Source organism: Rhinoraja longicauda, unplaced genomic scaffold, assembly GCF_053455715.1.
Source record: "Rhinoraja longicauda isolate Sanriku21f unplaced genomic scaffold, sRhiLon1.1 Scf000465, whole genome shotgun sequence".
NCBI lineage: Eukaryota > Metazoa > Chordata > Chondrichthyes > Rajiformes > Arhynchobatidae > Rhinoraja > Rhinoraja longicauda.
The window spans coordinates 63,731-84,670 of NW_027601682.1; the positions used below are offsets into that span (position 1 = coordinate 63,731).

A 20,940-nucleotide genomic window follows, 5' to 3' on the forward strand; every position below is an offset into this window, starting at 1 on the left:
CTGATCATTCTCAATCAGTACCCCGTTCCTGCCTTCTCCCCATATCCCCTGACTCCGCTATCCTTAAGAGCTCTATCTAGCTCTCTCTTGAATGCATTCAGAGAATTGGCCTCCACTGCCTTCTGAGGCAGAGAATTCCACAGATTTATTGTACAGGCAGAGGAGATTAATTTAACTTGGAACCATGTTTATTAGAGACTTTGTGGGCCGGAGAGCCTGTTCCTGTGCTGTGCTGTTCTATGTATCGGTGAGAAAAGAAATGGATGCCGTTTCAACTCAAAGACCCTTTATCATTTCCCACCAGACTTGCTAAGTATTCCGAGTATCTTCTGTTTTTAGATATGCAACATCAGCAGGTTTTTTATTATTTTCATGATCATTAATATCCTGGCTATCCCCTTGATTGACATTAATCAGTTTCTGAAATGGTTTTAAGGAGTGAGTTATGAAGGTAAAAGTAAAGGTAAACCAAGAATATTGAGCCCTTTTTTAGGTTCCTGATAAATATCCTAACCTGCTGGATCTGAAAGACAGCTCACTCACACACACTGGTTACCAGGCAAAACATGGCATTTCTTTTAACCTCCTTGAGGTTTTTGACAAGCCTTTGAAGGTTGCTAGTTGGAGGTGGAGGTTAGGAAGGTGGGACTCCAGAGGCAAGAGGACATGGTCGACATGAAGGATAGGGAGATGAGGCAACGTGACATTGCAGCGGATTGTGATGCAGTGAAATCTTGGAAAGGCAATATAATGACAGGGTGGCAAGGCAGTGCATCGGTAAAGTTGCTGCCTCACAGAGCTCGCAGCGCCGGAGACCCAGGTTCGATCCCAACTACGGACGCTGTCTGTACAGTTCTCCCTGTGACCTGCGTGGGGGTTTTCTCCGAGATTTAAAAAAAATGTTAGTTTAGTTTAGAGATACAGTGCAGAAATAGGCCCTTCGGCTCACCGAGTCTGCACCGACCAGCGATCCCCGCACATTATCACTGTCCTACACACACTAGGGACAATTTACATTGATACCAAGCCAATTAACGTTCACACCTGTTCGCCTTTGGAGTTTCGGTTTCCTCCCACACTCCAAAGACGTACGTACAGGTTTGTAGGTTAATTGGCTTGGTGTATGTGTGTGTAGGATAGTATTATTTCTGGATGCTTTTTAAAAATTTAGTGTTATTTAGTGTTATCCCTGGATGCTTTCAAGAGAGAGTTAGATAGAACTCTTAATGATAGCGGAGTCAAGGGATATGGGGAGAAGGCAGGAATGGGGTACTGATTGTGGATGATTTGCCATGATCACGGTGAATGGCGGTGATGGCTCGAAGGGCCGAATGGCCTACTCCTGCACCTATTGTCTATTGTCTATGAATGTGCGAAATTTGCTAGTCAGTGTGGTCTCGGTGGACCGAAGGGTCTGTTTCCGCGCTGTATCTCCAAACTAAACTGAACTAAACTTGTCAAGTCACTGGAACGTGACTGAGGACTCAAGCAACGGGAATGATGGACTTGAGCAAAGGGAACGATGAGGATAATAAGAGTGATGGGGCTGTTGGGAGTGATGGAATACAGTACTTGAGTTGTGGAGTAGGATTGATGGGAGTGATAGATCCCGTGGGGCAGTGGACCTGGCTTGGAACTCTTTTAGAAGTGGATCGCACTAATGTGGAGATCTCTGTTTACCAGAATGGTGACCACTTTCAGGATGACTCCTTGCATGTCACTTTCCAAGCGTCGCTCCTGGAGACTCCCGTTCAGACCTCTCACTGGATCCCAAACAGCCAGCTGTGGAGGAGATGATAAAAAGAAACAATCGATAAATGAATCAGTGCTAGTTTTCTGTGAGCAAGGCAGAGGAGAGATGTCAAATCCTTTATTAGATCTTCTTTTCCCAGATTTGCTTTTGTGAGACAACTGAATGATTGACAAGGATTCTCAATAAAGATTGTGAGTCTAAACTGTGTCAGGCTCAAATCCATCAACTGCATTGATTCTCAATCTAAACTCAAACCAAAGAACCACAGAGAGAAAGATGTTTTCATAATTTGATTGATGCATGAACCAATATATTCTCAGAGACATTGCTTGCTCCTTGGTTGTGCTCAGCCAGTTGAATAGAAATAGTTATATATCCATTTATATCTCACGCTGCCTCGGCAAGGCCAGCAGCATAATCAAGGACGAGTCGCACTCTGGCTACTCCCTCTTCTCTCCTCTCCCCTCAGGCAAAAGGTACAGAAGTGTGAAACGCACCCCACCAGATTCATTGACAGTTTCTTCCCAACTGTTATCAGGCAACTGAATCATCCTACCACAACCAGAGAGCAGTGCTGAACTACTATCTACCTCTTTGACAATAGACAATAGACAATAGACAATAGACAATAGGTGCAGGAGTAGGCCATTCGACCCTTCGAGCCAGCACCGCCATTCAATGTGATCATGGCTGATCATTCTCAATCAGTACCCCGTTCCTGCTTTCTCCCCATACCCCCTGACTCCGCTATCCTTAAGAGCTCTATCTAGCTCTCTCTTGAATGTATTCAGAGAATTGGCCTCCACTGCCCTCTGAGGCAGAGAATTCCACAGATTCACAACTCTCTGACTAAAAAAGTTTTTCCTCATCTCCGTTCTAAATGGCCTACTCCTTATTCTTAAACTGTGGCCCCTGGTTCTGGACTCCCCCAACATTGGGAACATGTTTCCTGCCTCTAACATGTCCAACCCCTTAATAATCTTATACGTTTCGATAAGATCCCCTCTCATCCTTCTAAATTCCAGTGTATACAAACCTAGTCGCTCCAGTCTCTCAACATATGACAGTCCCGCCATTCCGGGAATTAACCTAGTAAACCTACGCTGCACGCCCTGAATAGCAAGAATATCCTTCCTCAAATTTGGAGACCAAAACTGCACACAGTACTCCAGGTGCGGTCTCACTAGGGCCCTGTACAACTGCAGAAGGACCTCTTTGCTCCTATACTCAACTCCTTTTGTTATGAAGGCCAACATTCCATTGGCTTTTTTCACTGCCTGCTGTACCTGCATGCTTCCTTTCAGTGACTGACGCACTAAGACACCCAGATCACGTTGTACGTCCCCTTCTCCTAACTTGACACTATTCAAATAATAATCTGCCTTCCTATTCTTACCACCAAAGTGGATAACCCCACCAGATTCATTGACAGTTTCTTCCCAACTGTTATCAGGCAACTGAATCATCCTACCACAACCAGAGAGCAGTGCTGAACTACTATCTACCTCTTTGATGACCCTCGGACTATCCTTGATCGGAGTTTGCTAGCTTTACCTTGCACTAAACTTTATTCCCTTATGTAAATGGCTCGATGGTAATTCATATTTTTTTCATATTTCAGATACAGCGCGGAAACAGGCCTTTTCGGCCCACCAAGTCCGCACCGCCCAGTGATTCCCGTACACTAACACTATCCTATAGACACTAGGGACAATTTTTACATTTACCCAGTCAATTAACCTACATACCTGTACGTCTTTGGAGTGTGGGAGGAAACCGAAGATCTCGGAGAAAACCCACGCAGGTCACGGGGAGAACGTACAAACTCCTTACAGTGCAGCACCCGTAGTCAGGATCGAACCTGAGTCTCCGGCGCTGCATTCGCTGTAAAGCAGCAACTCTACCGCTGCGCTACCGTGCCGCCCTACGAGATCTTTGGTAATCATGTTTCATCTTTCTGTTGACTGGATAGCACACAAGCTTTTCACTGTACCTCGCTCGGTACACGTGACAAACTAAATAACCTACATAAACTAAACATAAAACACTCACATTAACGGAAAAGATTTGCATCACTGTAGAATGTGAGTGTGGACTCGAACTTCCTCAAATGAACATTTTAAGATGATAAGCACTTATTTTTACATTTTTAATTAATCATGGTATTTTGGCTTCTAATTTAATGTATGTATCTAACAATCTAAAAGTTTACATTGTTTGATTAATCTCAATGAGGCGGCCACACAGGAGAACTGAGCAGGTGTGGTGAATGCAAAGGTTTTATACCATAGCCCTCTAAACTTGTCCTATCCATATACCCGTCTATCTGTTTCTTAAACATTGCAAAAGTAGCTGTATATAACCCCGGTGATTACCACTGCGATAGTACCTTGGTCCTGGCTGTATCCAACCCCCCCCCCCTCCCTCAGGCCAGTAAGCTACTGCCTTACAGCGCCAGATAACCCAGGTTCGATCCTGTCTACAGGTGCTTGTCTGTACGGAGTTAGTACGTTCTCCCCGTAACCCGCGTGGGTTTTCTACGAGATCTTTGGTTTCCTCCCACACTCCAAAGACGTGGAGGTTTGTAAGTCAATTGGCTTTGTACAAATGTACAATTATCTCTAGTGCGTGTGGGGTAGTGTTAGTGTGCGGGGATCGGTGGTCGGTACAGACTCGATGGGCCGAAAGGCCTGTTTCCGCGCTGCATGTCGCACTTTGTAATGTGGTCACAAGGACCTGCAGAGGGTGCTTTATAAACAAAGACACAAGAGTGCTGGAGCAACTCAACGGGTCAGGAGCATCTCTGGAGAACATGGATAGCTGGTGTTTCGAATCGGAACCCATGTGATCATTTCTCAACTCCTTCAATTGTCAACACCACAGCCCTGTGACTTTGGATCACACCTGACTCAGCACAGACAGACCTCATTTGTAAAATAAATTTAGTTCGCCTGTACTTTAAAGATGTTTGAGACTCAATGAAAATAAACTGTTGCTGCCAATTGACCAGGGAATACACCATAAATGTGCATAAGCGCATCCACGGCATCGGCTTTAAGCGACGTGCTCCACGCGCCATTAACGAGATCCGAAAGTTTGCTGAGAAGGAAATGGGGACCCCTGATGTCTGTATTGATACTCGTCTAAACAAGGCTGTTTGGGCTACAGGTGTAAGGAATGTTCCATATCGCATTAGAGTGCGTTTGTCTAGAAAACGTCATGAGGATGAGAACTCTCCAAACAAACTCTACACATTGGTAACCTAGGTTCCTGTTACATCATACAAAGGTTTACAGACAGTCAATGTTGATGAAAACTGAACCCCCGAATGTTTAGGAAAATAAACAGTAACTTGATTTTCTGCCTGGTTGATGTTTAATACATTTATGACGTACAGCTATAAAATTGAAATCACATGCAGATTTTTTTTTTAAATTCTCACAATCCAGAGTGGTGCATTGTGGAAGGGTTTTCAAATTCTGATTCATGTAGAAAGTTTACATGCTCTTCTCTGATGTTTGATTTTTGCATATGATTTACAGATATTAAACACCATTTGAATGGAAGTAGTGAAATAACTGGAGAGAGTTGCTGCAGCTGACCGGAGATAGACCAGGACCATTGACCAGCGGCAGATTCAAGAGACCATGGCCAGGGCCATTGTTCTGAGCTTGTCACCAGTGGTTATGATCAGGATCAATTCCGAGCTTTGCAACCATCACTGGCTAACTGCACGAGGAAGCAACTACTTGAGTAAATGCATCAGCTACTGTTTAGAAACCTCTTGGCAAGTTGGAATAAAAAATACCTTCAGTTTACAAGTTTGTTTAGTTTAGTTTAGTTTAGAGATGCAGCGCGGAAACAGCCCCTTCGGCCCATCAAATCCGTGCCAACCAGCGATCACCGTAAACTAGCATGATCCTACACACTAGGGACAATTTACAATCTTTTAATGAAGCCAATTAATCTACAAACCTGTGCGTCTTTGGAGTGTGGAAGGAATCTGGAGCACCAGAGGAAGCCCATGTGGTCACGGGGAGAATGTACAAACTCTGTACAGGCAGCACCCGTAGTCAGGATCGAACCTGGATCCCTGGCACTGTAAGGCAGCAACTCTACCGCTGCGCCATCGTGTTGCCCCAAAGTGGGTCATTCGTTTCGTGACTCTGAGATATCATGTGATCAATAGAGTCGCTACTGAGATGTTGTGGTGCACAAAACACAGCACCTAAATTGAACACAATCTGTTTTAATAATGATACTGGTTAGACAGGAAGATGGCTAAAACGACAGCTGTAATGAGGGTTGGGATTCTTCTGGGAGGTGGTGAAAGCAATCAAAGGGTTCAAGCTGGTTGCCTTGTTATAAATCCTGCTCAGGAGGGAAAGAACATATGGGACACTGAAGAATGTTGATGAACACTTTCTCTGAAAGACTGAAATACTGAAACACTTTCTCTGTTTTGAAGAGGAATCGTGGTGAGACTATATGCCCTGTTGGACATAAATAAAACACGAGGGAAGTAGGGCAGATTAGATCATGTCTCAGATATGAATTTAATTCTAATACTAAAAATTTTATCCATGGGCAAGGTTTTTTTGTGATGGGACATATCGGTATGGTATACCAGCATCTCTAAAAAGTTACATGTCCATATATTTAGAATTTTTTACATTACAAAAACAAAAATCTAATTTTAAAAAGTTACATTTATGGATTAACAGATGGATAGGCAATCTGGTCTTCAAGCAACTTATCGGACGATGATGCACCATAGACATCAACAGCAAGGAACAATATGCACACTAGTTCCTTTATAACTCCAAAAAAAGACTCTCCATTGGGAACGGCTAATTGACGTGCAGGAGTCACGTACATCACACGGTCCAAAAATTGATGTTGTTTTCTTGAATTTCCCATTCCTGCTCCACTGATGTTTGTATATATTTGCCTGCCTTGCTTTCCTTGTTTACATGGAGATTCAAGGGTTTCAAATTTCTTGGCCAAATATTGGCAAAGAATGGGTCAGGCTTCAGACAGAATTGTGAATGAAACCTCTCGGCAAAAAACCTTAATCATGCTTTGTAGGTTGTCAATCATCCCAGAATAAAAATAACAAATGAAAAAAAGTGACAGAGCAATTATTATTCCTCTCCTTTGGTGCCTAGCTCATGATTACTGTTCATGCCTCAGGGGAACAAGACCCACAATGCTCACTCTGAATTAGTTAGCATAATATTAATGTTAACATTACAATAGATAGAGTCGTATTGTCATAGAGTGATACAATGTGGAAATACCCAATTTGCCCACACCGGCCAACATGTCCCAGCTACACTAATCCCACCTGCCCGCGTTTGGTCCATATCCCTCCAAACCTGTCCTATCCATGTGTACCTGTCTAACTGTTTCTTAAATATTGGGATAGTCCCTGCCTCAACTGCCTCCTCCAGCAGCTTGTTCCATACACCCACCAACCCTTTGTGTGAAAAATTTACCTCTCAAATTCCTATTAAATATTTTCCCCTTCAACTTGTGTCCTCAGGTCCACGATTCACCTACTCTGGGCAAGAGACTCTGTGCATCTACCCGATCTATTCCTCTCATGATGTTATAAACCTCTATAAGATCGTCCCTCATCCTCCTGCGCTCCACGGAATAGAGTCCCAGCCTACTTAACCTTTCCCTATAACTCATACCCTCTAGTTCTGGCAACATCCTCAAAAATCTTCACTGTTCCCTTTCCACTTGATGTGGTTCTTACATAAACACCCATTGCACCTGTACCAAATTCCTCTGGATTAACAAGTATTTTCAAAACACAACAGAGATCTTGAATTACTCTGTTTCAAATTTCCACCTGATTAGTCCTTATATCATTCTAATTTACTGAAGTTGAAAATTTGTTTCGGCTGTATACCGGGAGGAATTTTTGCCCTGTCAGTTCCAGTACAGAATGTGGGATAGACCATTTAGGACTCAGATAGTTAAAAGTCTCTTCACTCAAAAGGTAGTCAACCTTCAGAACTTTCTATGTCTGAAGGTTCTGCTAGCTCAGTCAATAAATATATTCAAAGCAGAGAATGGTAGATTTCTAGATGTTAAAAGGATTAAGGGACGTGGTGCTGGTGCTGGAAATTGTTGCAGAAGTATTGTGGGATTCTCTGCCTCAGAAGGCAGTGGAGGCCAATTCTCTGAATGCATTCAAGAGAGAGCTAGATAGAGCTCTTAAGGATAGCGGAGTCAGGGGGTATGGGGAGAAGGCAGGAACGGGGTACTGATTGAGAATGATCAGCCATGATCACATTGAATGGCGGTGCTGGCTCGAAGGGCCGAATGGCCTCCTCCTGCACCTATTGTCTATTGTCTATTGTCTAGATCACTCATGATATTGATCGAAGGGCTGGGTGACGTACTGTAGCTCCCATGTCTTATGTTCTTCTATCAGAGCTTTCTCTGGAGAATGCGACCACGAAACATTTCAGCATCTGCTTCTGAACAAACATGATCTGACTCCAAAGTCCTGACACAAGACCCATGCAGCTAAGACCTATTTAAGCCAGAAGTACAGAGTAATCTCACTGTCAAGTCCATAATCAGCAGGTCATTGTGTTGGTGTCTAACAGCTTTAGTTTAGCTTAGTTTAGAGATACAGCCTGGAAACAGGCCCTAACGGCCCACCAAGTCCATGCTGAACACCGACCACTTGTTCACACTAGTTCTACGTTATCCCACTTTCTCATGTACTGCCCACAACACTGGGGGTAATTTATGGAAACCAATTAACCTGCAAACTTCGCACATCTTTGGGATTTGCGTGAAAACTGTGGCATTGGGAGGAAATCACGGACATGAGCAGAAAGGCGGCACGGTGGCGCAGCGGTAGAGTTGCTGCCTTACAGCGAATGCAGCGCCGGAGACTCAGGTTCGATCCTGACTACGGGCGCCGTCTGTACGGAGTTTGTCCGTTCTCCCCGTGACCTGCGTGGGTTTTCTCCGAGATCTTCGGTTTCCTCCGACACTCCAAAGACGTACAGGTATGTAGGTTAATTGACAGGGTAAATGTAAAAATTATCCCTAGTGTGCGGAGGATAGTGTTAATGTGCGGGGATCGCTGGGCGGCGCGGACTTGGTGGGCCGAAGGGCCTGTTTTCGTGCTGTATCTCTAAAAAAAAAAGTGCAAACTGCACACTGACAGCACCCGGGATCAGAATCAATACCAGGTCTCTGATACTGAGAGGCGGCAGCACTGTGCTCCACTTAAAGCTTATAGAGACAAATTCTGAAAGGAGGGATGCAGAGAAGGAAACAAAAGATAGAAAGGGAAGCGGGATAGCAAACAGTAACGAGAAGGAGAGATGATGACAGGATGAAGGAAAGGAAGGAGATCTGGTGAAAGGAATGGAAAGACGGGTGGTGATATGAATTACTAGAGGTGAAAGAATGAAAAGAGATGGACAGAGTGAAGGAAGAATCGTGTCAGAGAGAGGGAGAAATGGAATGAGACCAACAAAAAGGCAAAGAAAGAATGGAAAAAAAAAATCATAAAGACAGCGAGAATTGGGAAAAAGAGATTGGTAAGAATGCAAATATACAATATAATTTTCAACTAGGAAGGAATAGGAATAGGAAACCTTCCTATTTGAAAATTATCATATACATCATATAGTTTATAGAACCTCTGCAATTCAAGTTACTTATTTGAAATTAAATACTTGCTATTTTTCTCTATATAATAATAATAATGATAATGTATTTTATTTATATAGCGCTTTTCATATACTCAAAGACGCTTTACAGAGATTTAGAGAACATAGGGAAATTAATAAATAGATAAATAAGTAAATAAATAAACGAACAGAGAAAGGAGACAGAAGGTGAGGTGACCTTCAGTGGTTGAAGGCAGTACTGAACAGGTGAGACTTCAGCGATGTTTTGAATGTGGTGAGTGTGGAGGAGTCTCTAACGTTTTGGGGTAGTGAGTTCCATAGGGTGGGAGCAGCGATGGAGAAAGCCCTGTCCCCCCAGGATCTGAGTTTGGTCCGGATGTGGGGGGATAGGAGATTGGCAGCAACAGAGCGGAGGGTGCAGGTGGGAGTGTGCCTGTGGAGGAGGTCGGTCAGGTAGGATGGGTCCAGGTTATGGAGGGCTTTGTAGGTTATGAGGAGGATTTTGTACTGGATTCTCTGGGGGATGGGGAGCCAGTGGAGTTTATAAAGGACGGGGGTGATATGGTCACGGATCGGGGTGTGGGTGACTTCCCCACACTAGCATTAATCCTTTCTCTTTCTTTCCCAATAAATTGCTTCCATTATCATGAAACCTCTGTGAAAACACCTCTTAGCCTTTTAGATTCTAGAAAATGCAAGTCTAGTTTGTGCATTCCCTCAATAATTTCACCTTAAAGAGCCTGCCAACATTCTGGTGAATCCGCACTGCATTTCAGATGAGATCCAACATTGGTTTATAAAGGCTGACAATCCATTAACTTTTTTAATTGCTTCTCGCATCTAAACACTATATATGTTTTTTTTTGTGTGTGTTCAGTTACCCTGAAGCTTCTTCCCCTGCTATGCACTTAGCAATACTCAGATCAATCCTACTTTGCTCCAGAATGGATCTCAAACGCACCTCCGTTAAAACCATTTGCTGCAGCTTTTCTCTCTCGCTCACTCAGCGAATCAATCAATGTCCCTTTGTAGTTCCGTGCTTTTGTCTGCACTGCCGTTAAACTTTCTGCAAGTGGCAAACTTAAACGGTTGCCCTGGGCTGGTGGAGAAGTGGACCAGTGGGTATATTGACCTTATACACTACAACTTTAACACAGGCGATTAGAGCTTCATGCATGGTTCTGATCGTATAATGGCTCGAAGGCGCAGTGTGTCTTTTATTGCTCTGCTTCACCAGATGCAATAAGCGTGATGTACTAATTTCCACCCCAAAACAGAACTACCTTAATAAAGGAGATTAAGATATAATATGGAATTTCTTGTCCTTGACTTTTTCCCTTATGTTCTACAAGCCATAATATCTCCCCCAGGTCTCATGGACCTATCCTTAGTTGTAATCCTTGCAGTTAGAGTTGACAAGGTACATGGCTATCTCAAGCATCCAGCGGAGATCAGTGAGCATTCACCATGAGAAGGAGGGCCTGCCTGATTCCATTCCTCAATGAGAATGATTGTCAGTCCCAGCCAAAAATATCCAAGCAGGAGAGTGTAGGACTATAGGTCATAGCCTCAGAATTAAAGGACGTTCGTTTAGGAAGGAGACGAGGAGAAATTTCTTTAGTCGGAGGGTGGTGAATCTGTAGAATTCTTTGCCACAGAAGGCTGTGGAGGCCAAGTCAGTGGATATTGTTTAGGAAGAGATAGATAGATTCTTGATTAGTACAGGTGTCAGGGGTTATGGGAAGAAGGCAGGAGAATGGGGTTTGGAGGGAGAAATAGATCAGCCATGATTGAATGGCGGAGAATTCTTGATGGGCCGAATGGCCTAATTCTACTCCTATCACATATGACCTTATGAGCACCCCTCACCTACATATCCTAGCACCAGCGAACCTTCACCCTAGTCCTCCAAATCACAGAACCCTCTAACAATCCCCACCGGCCCCTGCCCTCTTCCTCTCCTAAACCCCCACAACAGCTCCAGTTCCAAGCACCCTAAACATAACCCCCATGGGTGCAGTTTTGAGGAAATTATTGGGCACAGTACAAGAGGAATCATGATTAGGTAAAACCCAAGACTTGATTTCAAGATCTACAAATTGCAGTGGGAAAACTGAATTTAGACGTTCCAGTTATCAAATGCAAAACTATATATCTGTTCAAAACATCCTTCCTTCAGAATGCGTGTTATCGGTTGGAAGGAGCGGGAAAGGACTATTCTTAGATGATTTCTGTTGAGATTATCTTCCTTGCGTTGCCACAACCTTTCAGTATCGCTCACTCGATACAACATTGCTCTTTTAATATTATCCAGATGACAATGCAGCTCGTACCTCAGTATTGCTGCTCTTACTATATAGCACTGGCTTCCTGTCCCTCTGACAGGACAGCATTCCTTCAGTAATGCCTCTCTGACAGTGCAGCACTTCCTCTGATAGTTATATTGATTCTCGGTCTGAAGAAGGGTCTCGACCCGAAACGTCACCTATTCCTTTTCTCCAGAGATGCTGCCTGACCCGCTGTTACTCCAATATTTTGTGTCCATCTTCGGTGTAAAACCAGCATCTGCAGTTCCTTCCTACACACTTCCTCAGGCATTGCAGCACTCCATCATTACTGCCTCACCCACAATGTAGTAATCCCTTAGTACTGCCTCACCCACAATGTAGTACTCCCTTAATACTGCCTCACCTACTATGTAGAATTCCCTTAGTACTGCCTCACCCACAATGTAGTACTCCCTTAGTACTGCTTCACCTACTATGTAGAATTCCCTTAGTACTGCCTCACCTACTATGTAGAATTAGTACTGCCTCACCCACAATGTAGTAATCCCTTAGTACTGCCTCACCTACTATGTAGTACTCCCCTTGTTTCCACCACTTCTACAATGCAGCACCCCCTCAGAAATGCCCCTCTTACTATGCATCACTCCCTCAGTATGTCCATCCTCAAAAGCTGGACTTCAGCAGTACTGCCCCACAGCAGAACAACACTGCCCGAGTATTGTCCCTCGGACATTAGAATGCTACCTGGTAGCACGCTTCCAAAAGTGCTGAGTTCCGTCAGTATTATCTGTCCACGCATGCAGCACTCCCTGAGGACCATCCCTTCAACAATTAAACACTCCTTCCTTTGACATTTTGTGTTCACCCTCTGAACTCTGGGTCGGCTCGAACCGTGTGGAAAAGTCCCAGAGAGTGGCCCGAACTCACAGCTCACTGAAAATGATTTAATCATTTATGCAGATCAGTGCGCTTTTGCTGGCTCTGCTGTGTGCAGTGGTTCACTTACCTGATTACTAACCCAACCAGGAAACCCATGCCAGGACTAAAAATACTGAGCTCCGTGGCAAACTCCCACCACAACAGCTGTGGATTTATAGGTTCAGTTAAATAAACTCAAACTTAAAATAATGCCCATTCTAGGAAGGAGAGACATTTCCCTGGGTCATAGGTAGGAATGTGACCTCTGGAATAGCCCAATACACTGATCAATTGCACCATGATCACTACTGAAATAGAAGAAGGATACAACCTCTAATTTAAACACGGCAAAGTTGCTCTGCACAGTATTTCCTAACTTGGAAATATACCATGGTTCCTTCATGGTCACTGGATCTAGATGGTATAATTCCCAAACCTAACATGCATGTCAGAGTATCTTTATCAGAGGGACTGCAGCAATTGATCTCCCGGCCGCCAAACACTTTAACTCCCCCTTCCCATTCCCACACTGACCTTTCTGTCCTGGGCCTCCTCTGTTGTCAGAGTGAGGCCTAACGCAAATTGGAGGAACAGCACCTCATATTTCGCTTGGGCTGCTTACACCCTGCAATGAATATTGATTTCCAAATGAATGAATGAATGAATGAATGAATGAATGAATGAATGAATGAATGAATGAATGAATGAATGAATGAATGAATGCTTTATTGCCACATATGACAAGTCACAGTGAAACTGTTTGTTTTGCACACCCAAGGTATGCAAAGAGTCACCACATAAAGGGCGCTGACAAAGTTACAAAGAAAGAACAAAGGTTCTCCGTTGTTCTCCCCCCCCCCCTAAGCAGTTCCCCCACATTAACTTCTCTAACTTCAAGTAACCCTTACATCCCCTCTCTCTCCATCCCTCCTCCACCATCAAGTTAAGTCAAGTCAAGTCAAGTTTATTTGTCACATACACATACACAACGTGCAGTGAAATGAAAGTGGCAATGCCTGCGGATTGTGCAACAAAAAAAAAAAATTACAATTTCAGCATATAAATTAAAATTAATACAGAAAAGAAAATTACCTGGAGTCATTGTACTAGTTTCACTGTTGTCCTGGTGAGTTTCATTGTCTGTGTAACTCGTTAACACCTGGCCCACAGCCAACAATGGACTGCTTCCTTGATCATCGTTGCTTTTTTTGCATATCTTTCATTCATTTGTTCTATATTTCTCTATATCACCGTCTCTATCTCTCGTTCCCCTTTTCCCTGACTCTCAGTCTGAAAAAGCGTCTCAACCCGAAACGTCACCTATTCCTTTTCTCCAGAGTTGCTACCTGACCCGCTGGGTTACTCAAGCTTTTTGTATCTATCTGTGGCAATTGGCAAGATGGCTTACCATCACTTTCTCAAGAGTAATTAATGAAGGGGCAATAAATACTGGCCTTGCCATTAACAGACACACTCCAAATAAAAAATATTTTTAAAATCCCGTATGTAAAGGGATATGGCTCATTTCTAAAGGTTTGTTAATTTGATTCTGGTTAAGTAGCAAGCAATAACTTGGAATGTTAAAGATAACGTAACGGAAACACAGCCATTAGAAAGAAATCATTTCACATCTAAAATGCGGTGATCGTTTTAAGTTGCAGCAAAACCTCTCTCGATTGTAAATGGATTTTAATGGGTTTTTGCCTTGTACAAAGACAGTAAATACCATGTGTTTTCAACTGATTACAATCCAAGGTGTTTGTCAGTCATTGTAGTCGGGTGTTTTTGAGCTTCTGGTCAATTTGTACTGCAATAACTCATTTATGTTGGTGTTGAATTATTTACTCCAAGTATATGTTCTAATTTATTGTTATCTGCTTCGTGTTTGCCTTGACTCACTGGGGAAGTGGCAGCATTATCGAACCTAAACAGAATTCAACAGCTCAGAAATAGTCCTAATCGGGATGCATCACAACATGTTTTGGGACCAGCTCCATCCAAGACCGCAAGAAACTGCAGAGAATTGTGGACACAGCCCAGACCATCACACAAGCCAACCTTCCTTCCATTGACTCTATTTACACCTCCCGCTACCTCGGCAAGACCACCATCATAATCAAGGACGAGTCTCACTCTGGTCACTCCCTCCTCTCCCCTCTCCCCTCGGGCAAGAGGTAGAGAAGTGTGAAAACGTACATCTCCTGATTCCCATAACATGCAGCAGGACAAGGGAAATTAGAATTAGGTCATACATATACAGGTCTTGCCAACAAACTACATTCCACAAAAGAATAAAACATGCAGAGACTTAGCTATCATTTCCCATTTATAAAGAATTTGAATCCAAAGTCATAGAGCCATAGACTTAAACAGCACAGAAACAGGCCCTTCAGCCCAACTCATCCATGCTGAACAAGATGCCTCTCTAAGCTGGTCCCATTTGCCCATGTTTGACCCATATCCCTCTCAACTTTTCCTATTCAAGTACCTGTCCAAATGCATTTTAAATGTTGTTATTGTATTTGCCTCAACCATTTTGTCCGGCTGATTGTTCCATATACCCACAATCCTCTGTGCAAAGTATTGAAAAAAATGGACTTTGTTGAAATGTTTGCCCCTGGGGTTGGGGAAGATAGTGAGGGGGTTATTATTTCAAACAGGGACACAGCATAGAATAGTAGTTGATGCCTGATACAGTAGTTGCTGATTAAGGGTCTTGACCCGAAACTTCACCCATTCCTTCCATCCAGAGATGCTGCCTGTCCCATTGAGTTACTCCAGCATTTTGTGTCTACCTTTGATGCCTGAGACACAATCAGCCACAATCCTACTAAACAATGGGACAAGCCCGTTAGGCCAGGTGATATGTTCCAGCTCATGTTTCCCAGTGTAAATCAGGTATACAATTACCCACAGTTTGGAAGAAGAGCCTTTAACTGAGGCTGGAGGAGATTGCTCAACCATATCAAAGGGCCAACTGATGAATAAATTGATGGGAATAAACCTTTGTAAACATTGATAGTAAACAAGGAAGAGCACCATTAACAATGTAAACTCCAAACTTAAGCAATTAATCTAAGCTAGCTGGAAGAGCCAGAAATGGAATGTTAAATTTGATGAGTTGAATAAGCAGTTGTTGAATTACGATCCGATCCGATAAGAACTTTATTTATCCCAAGAGGGAAATTTATCTGCCAACAGTCGTAAAAAAACAAGATACGTGAAGTTAAAGTGACGAGTGGAAAGGATTGGGGATGTGCAAAGATCTGGGAAAGGAGGGGGGAGTCAGTCTACCCCACGACAGAAGGGGGAATTTCACTCTGACTCCTATTTTTATTGAGGGAGTAGGAAAATAACTGCAGATGCTGGTACAAATCGAAGGTATCACAAAATGCTGGAGTAACTCAGCGGGTCAGGCAGCATCTCTGGAGAGAAGGAATGGGTGACGTTTCGGGTCGAGACCCTTCTTCAGATTGAAGGGGCTCGACCCGAAACGTCACCCATTCCTTCTCTCCAGAGATGCTGCCTGATCCGTTGAGTTTCTCCAGCATTTTGTGATACCTATTTTTATTGTTTAACTCAAGAGACATAGGCCCACTCCTCAGAAGTGTTTTCTTGTGACATATTAATTGCTTTGCCTCTGCTTTTTTCACTTGTAAGTACCTGATTGTAAAGTAACTCCATCTCCAGAGGCACGGAGATCTTCAGAATAGGAAAACTTTAAAGTCAAAAGTCTCCTTCAAGTCTTTGGCAGCAATAATCTGGCATCTATTAACAAGATGGGCTTGATGGGCTCTCCAGCTTGTGTCTGGAGGTGGAATGAGATTTCCTGCCCCAGGATTGAAACTCAACTGTTGATCAGATCATTCTGGGCTCCTTGCCAACTGCATCATCCACAATGGAAATAACCCAGAGATGAAGGGTGAAGGGGGATTAATGTGTTGTGAGCCTTCATCCTCAGGATTGGTCTCTCACAAACAAAATATATAGGACGAGGATTGGGTGATACTTTTATCCCTTTATCATTTAGCTCTGTTTAAAGCACTTAAAATTAATTTGAAGCTTTTATTTTACCTTCAATTTTCTGGTTGCAGCAACTCAAAGAAAATCCAATTTCCTTTCACTAACAAGCAAGCGATTGTTCAGGCAATTTTTTAGTCAATTTGAACAGCTTCAATATATTCATTGAACTTTTCCGGTATTAATTCCACCAAACTGAAGGGCAGTGCCAATTTGTTGCCGTTCCACAGCTTCATCATGATTTCAGGAAAGTTGGTTCCTTATCTTTTCCTTCCAGTCATCTCTCAATCTCCTCAGTACATCACCACCATTAATCTGAATTTACGCCACAAGTTGCCATTGCCAGTGCTGCAATTTGAGTTAGCTCGGGCACGTAATGAGATGCCTGTAAAGAGCAATCGCTGCCTCGAGTCATCTTAAAGACCGGTAAGATGGCAGAACCCTGAACTTGGAGGCACAGGCTGTTAAATGCTTGCTTACTCTCTGCAGCAATCTGCTTTTCCACACTTACTCCCCTAACTTTCTCCATCTCTGTCTCCACTCACTTGCAGTCACTGCCAATAAATCTAGATGTTCTGTTCATTTCCAATACAGGATTTCCATTATATCCCCGACCCACTGGGACCTCACAAACAGATCCCTTCTGCAGAAGGTAATTTCCCTGTCAAATGTACCTAAGCGAATTGAGAGCACACAGCAAACTGTTTACAAAATTTGGATGTACCAATGTAAAAGGTAATTTCTACTGACTCTGAATTAATAAACAATATAAACAATTTGAAATGGATGGTAGAGCATCATCTGTGAATGTAGGAACTCAGCAAATTCACAAAATAACCAGAGTTTTTGATTTGGTCTTCTATGTCAGTTATCTTGTAGCACTTTGACATAAACCTTCCAACTCTGACTGCAATTCTTCCCTTGAACATTGGCCATCATCCAAGCTTAACGTCAAGGATTTCTAGTGAAGCTCTTGTTAGACACAAAATGCTGGAGTAACTCAGCGGGTCAGGCAGCATCTCAGGAGAGAAGGAATGGGTGACGTTTCGGGTCAAGACCCTTCTTCAGACTGATGTTAGGGGAGGGGGCGGGACAAAGATAGGATGTTGTTGGAGACAGGAAGACTAGTAGGAGAACTGGGAAGGGGGAGGGAATAGAGAGGGGAAGCAGGGACTACCTGAAGTGGGAGAAGTCAATGTTCATACCGCTGGGATGTAAACTGCCCAAGTGAAATATGAGGTGCTGTTCCTCCAATGTGCACTGGGCCTCACTCTGACAATGGAGGAGGCCCAGGACAGAAAGATCAGTTTGGGAATGGGAGGGGGAGTTGAAGTGCTGAGCCACCGGGAGATCAGGTTGTTTGAGACGGACTGAGCGGAGGTGTTCAGCAAAACGATCGCCGAACCTGTGCTTGGTCTCGCCGATGTAGAGAAGTTGATATCTGGAACAGCGGATACAAACGATGAGGTTGGAGGAGGTGCAGGTGAACCTCTGCCTCACTTTTTTTTCCTGACCTTTGAATCGCTGCTGGGCTTTGGCGATGAACAAATGGAGTGTTTGTACGGTGTACAACAGTTTGTCATTATATTGGAGCCAACCCACCGAGGACAAAAAAAACCCAAACCAACCCCTCCCCTCCCCTCCCGCACCAAACCCCCCCTCCCGCACCAACCCCCCCTCCCGCACCAACCCCCCCCTCCCGCACCAACCCCTCCCCCCTCCCGCACCAACCCCCCCCTCCCGCACCAACCCCCCCCTCCCGCACCAACCCCCCCCTCCCGCACCAACCCCCCCCTCCCGCACCAACCCCCCCCCGCACCAACCCCCTTCTCCCGCAGCAACCCCCCCTTCCCGCACCAACCCCCCCCGCACCAACCCCACCCGCACCAACCCCCCCCACACCAACCCCCCCCCCTGCACCAACCCCCCCCACACCAACCCCCCCTCCCGAACCAACCCCCCCTCCCGCACCAACCCCCCCGCACCAACCCCCCCCTCTCCCGCACCAACCCCCCCTCCCGCACCAACCCCCCCCTCCCGCACCAACCCCTCCCCCCTGCACCAACCCCCCCTCCCGAACCAACCCCCCCCCCGCACCAACCCCACCCTCCCGCACCAACCCCTCCCCTTCCGCATTAACCCCTCCCATCTGCACCTTGGGGCGAGTTTCTGTGCCGGACAGAGAGCGCTAACTTAAATGACTTAAATGCAAAAGAACCAGCTGCTCCTTTCATATTCTGTGGATCCAGCTGGTACTTTCATCAAATGAGATGTGGGACTAAAATGTAGAAGTCCAAATTGGGAACCGTGGCACATCTTTGGTAACGGAACGTTTCTCGTATTTCGTATGGTCTATCCACCAGTGGAGAGGTGCTTCAAAAATCCAACAAAGGTTTCTTCAATCTTTCACACACATCAGATCTGCCTTTTTGACTCCAGCAAAGTGAAACGTGCCTGTGCATAAAGGCAACTCCTTTGCCACCCTCCTTGGAATAAATGTTACTCCTTATCATCTTGGCTACCATGGTAACAACTAGTCCCTTTTTGTTAGATTGGCCCGGAGTTAGCTAAACCATTGCCCTTAAGGACACAGCGAATGAGCCGTTCCCCACTGTCCAGGCATGTTGTGACATTAAATGAGGATACAGCTGATCAATGACTCACCTCCGTATCCATCAATACCTTTGGCTAACAGTAATCTACCAATCTCAGATTTAACGTTAGTGATTGACCTCACATGAATTATCATTTCTGGAAGAGAGTTCCAAACATTTAAACATCCTCCACATGTGTGCTTTTAACAGGGTTCGATATATAGAAGGAAGATAAAAAATGAAGCGTTACAGAAGGATTGTGGGAGAATTAGACTGATTAGGTTGATCTCATTGATGCACAAAGAATCACAGATGCTGGAATCTTGAGTAAAACACAAAGTGCTGGAGAAACTCAACAGGTCAGGCATCATTCCTGGTGGACGTGGACAGGCAATGTTTGGGTCAGTCTGAAGAAGGGTCCTGACCTGAAAACTTGTCTATCCATGTCATCCAGGGATGTTGCCTGACCCACTGAGTTACTCCAGTGTGCTGATTGTACAGAGAATCAGCTTGAACTCGGCAAGGCCACCCGCATAACCAAGGACAAGTCTCACACTCCCTCTTCTTCCCCCTCCCATCAGACAAGAGGTTCAGAAGTGTGAAAACACACACAACCAGATTCAGGAACAATTTCTTCCCAGCTGTTAACAGGCTACTGAACCATCCTTTCACCAACTACAGAGTGTTCCTGACTTAACATTTGCCTCACTGGAAACCTTTGAACTATCTTTAATCGGACTTTTCAGGATTTTATCATATCATATATCATATACATACAGCCGGAAACAGGCCTTTTCGGCCCTCCAAGTCCGTGCCGCCCAGCGATCCCCGTACATTAACACTATCCTACACCCACTAGGGACAATTTTTACATTTTACCCAGCCAATTAACCTACATACCTGTACGTCTTTGGAGTGTGGGAGGAAACCGAAGATCTCGGAGTAAACCCACGCAGGTCACGGGGAGAACGTACAAACTCCTTACAGTGCAGCACCCGTAGTCAGGATCGAACCTGAGTCTCCGGCGCTGCATTCGCTGTAAAGCAGCAACTGTACCGCTGCGCTACCGTGCCGCCCTTTATCTTGCACTAAACATTTTTCCCTTTTTCTTGTACCCGTACACTGTGGAACGCACGGTTGTAATCATGTACTGTCTTTCCGCTGACTGGTTAGCATACAACAAAAGCTTTTCACTGTACCTCGGTACATGTAACAATAAACTAAACTTAAGCCAATGGGCTGACTAGCCTCCTTCTACGCTTTATTACCCCCTGTGATTTTCTGAGTTATAATCAGTTTATAAATATATAGAATAATTCTGCACCCCCCAATCCATGGGAGATATGGTGAACCAATTATCCCAACTCTATTTCTGCCAATCAGTCATTTTTCAACAAGGCCCATCAATCGCCTTCAATTTCAGAGTGATAACCTTCATTAACATTCTCCTCTGAAGGACTTTCACAAATGTCATTGGAAACCCAAATAAATAACATCCAGAACCATTCCCCTGGCCACCACATCTGCCTCTTCAAAATTTTCAATCATACTTCCCAGATGTGACCTGGCCCTCATAAATCTATATTGATCTCTCTAGTCGACTGAAAGCTTTTAAAGAGTTCAGTTACTCTACTCAACCATTTACTCTAGTAATTACCTGATAGCAGATGTTAGATGAAACGGTCCCCGCAGTTCTC

The 20,940-nt window shown here is 44.3% G+C and overlaps 1 protein-coding gene across 1 annotated transcript in view; it reads right to left on the reverse strand.

Annotated features, from left to right (window-relative positions):
- Nucleotides 1-17,178, reverse strand: part of LOC144591005 (glutamate receptor ionotropic, delta-1-like) — a 47,947-nt gene extending 30,769 nt beyond the window's left edge. The window contains exons 1-2 of the mRNA XM_078395353.1: nt 16,975-17,178; nt 1,681-1,782 (exon numbers count right to left, since the gene is read on the reverse strand). Of these exons, the coding sequence (XP_078251479.1) occupies nt 1,681-1,782; nt 16,975-17,178 (306 nt within the window). The remainder of the gene's footprint in view (nt 1-1,680; nt 1,783-16,974) is intronic.
- Nucleotides 17,179-20,940: the final 3,762 nt, after the last annotated feature.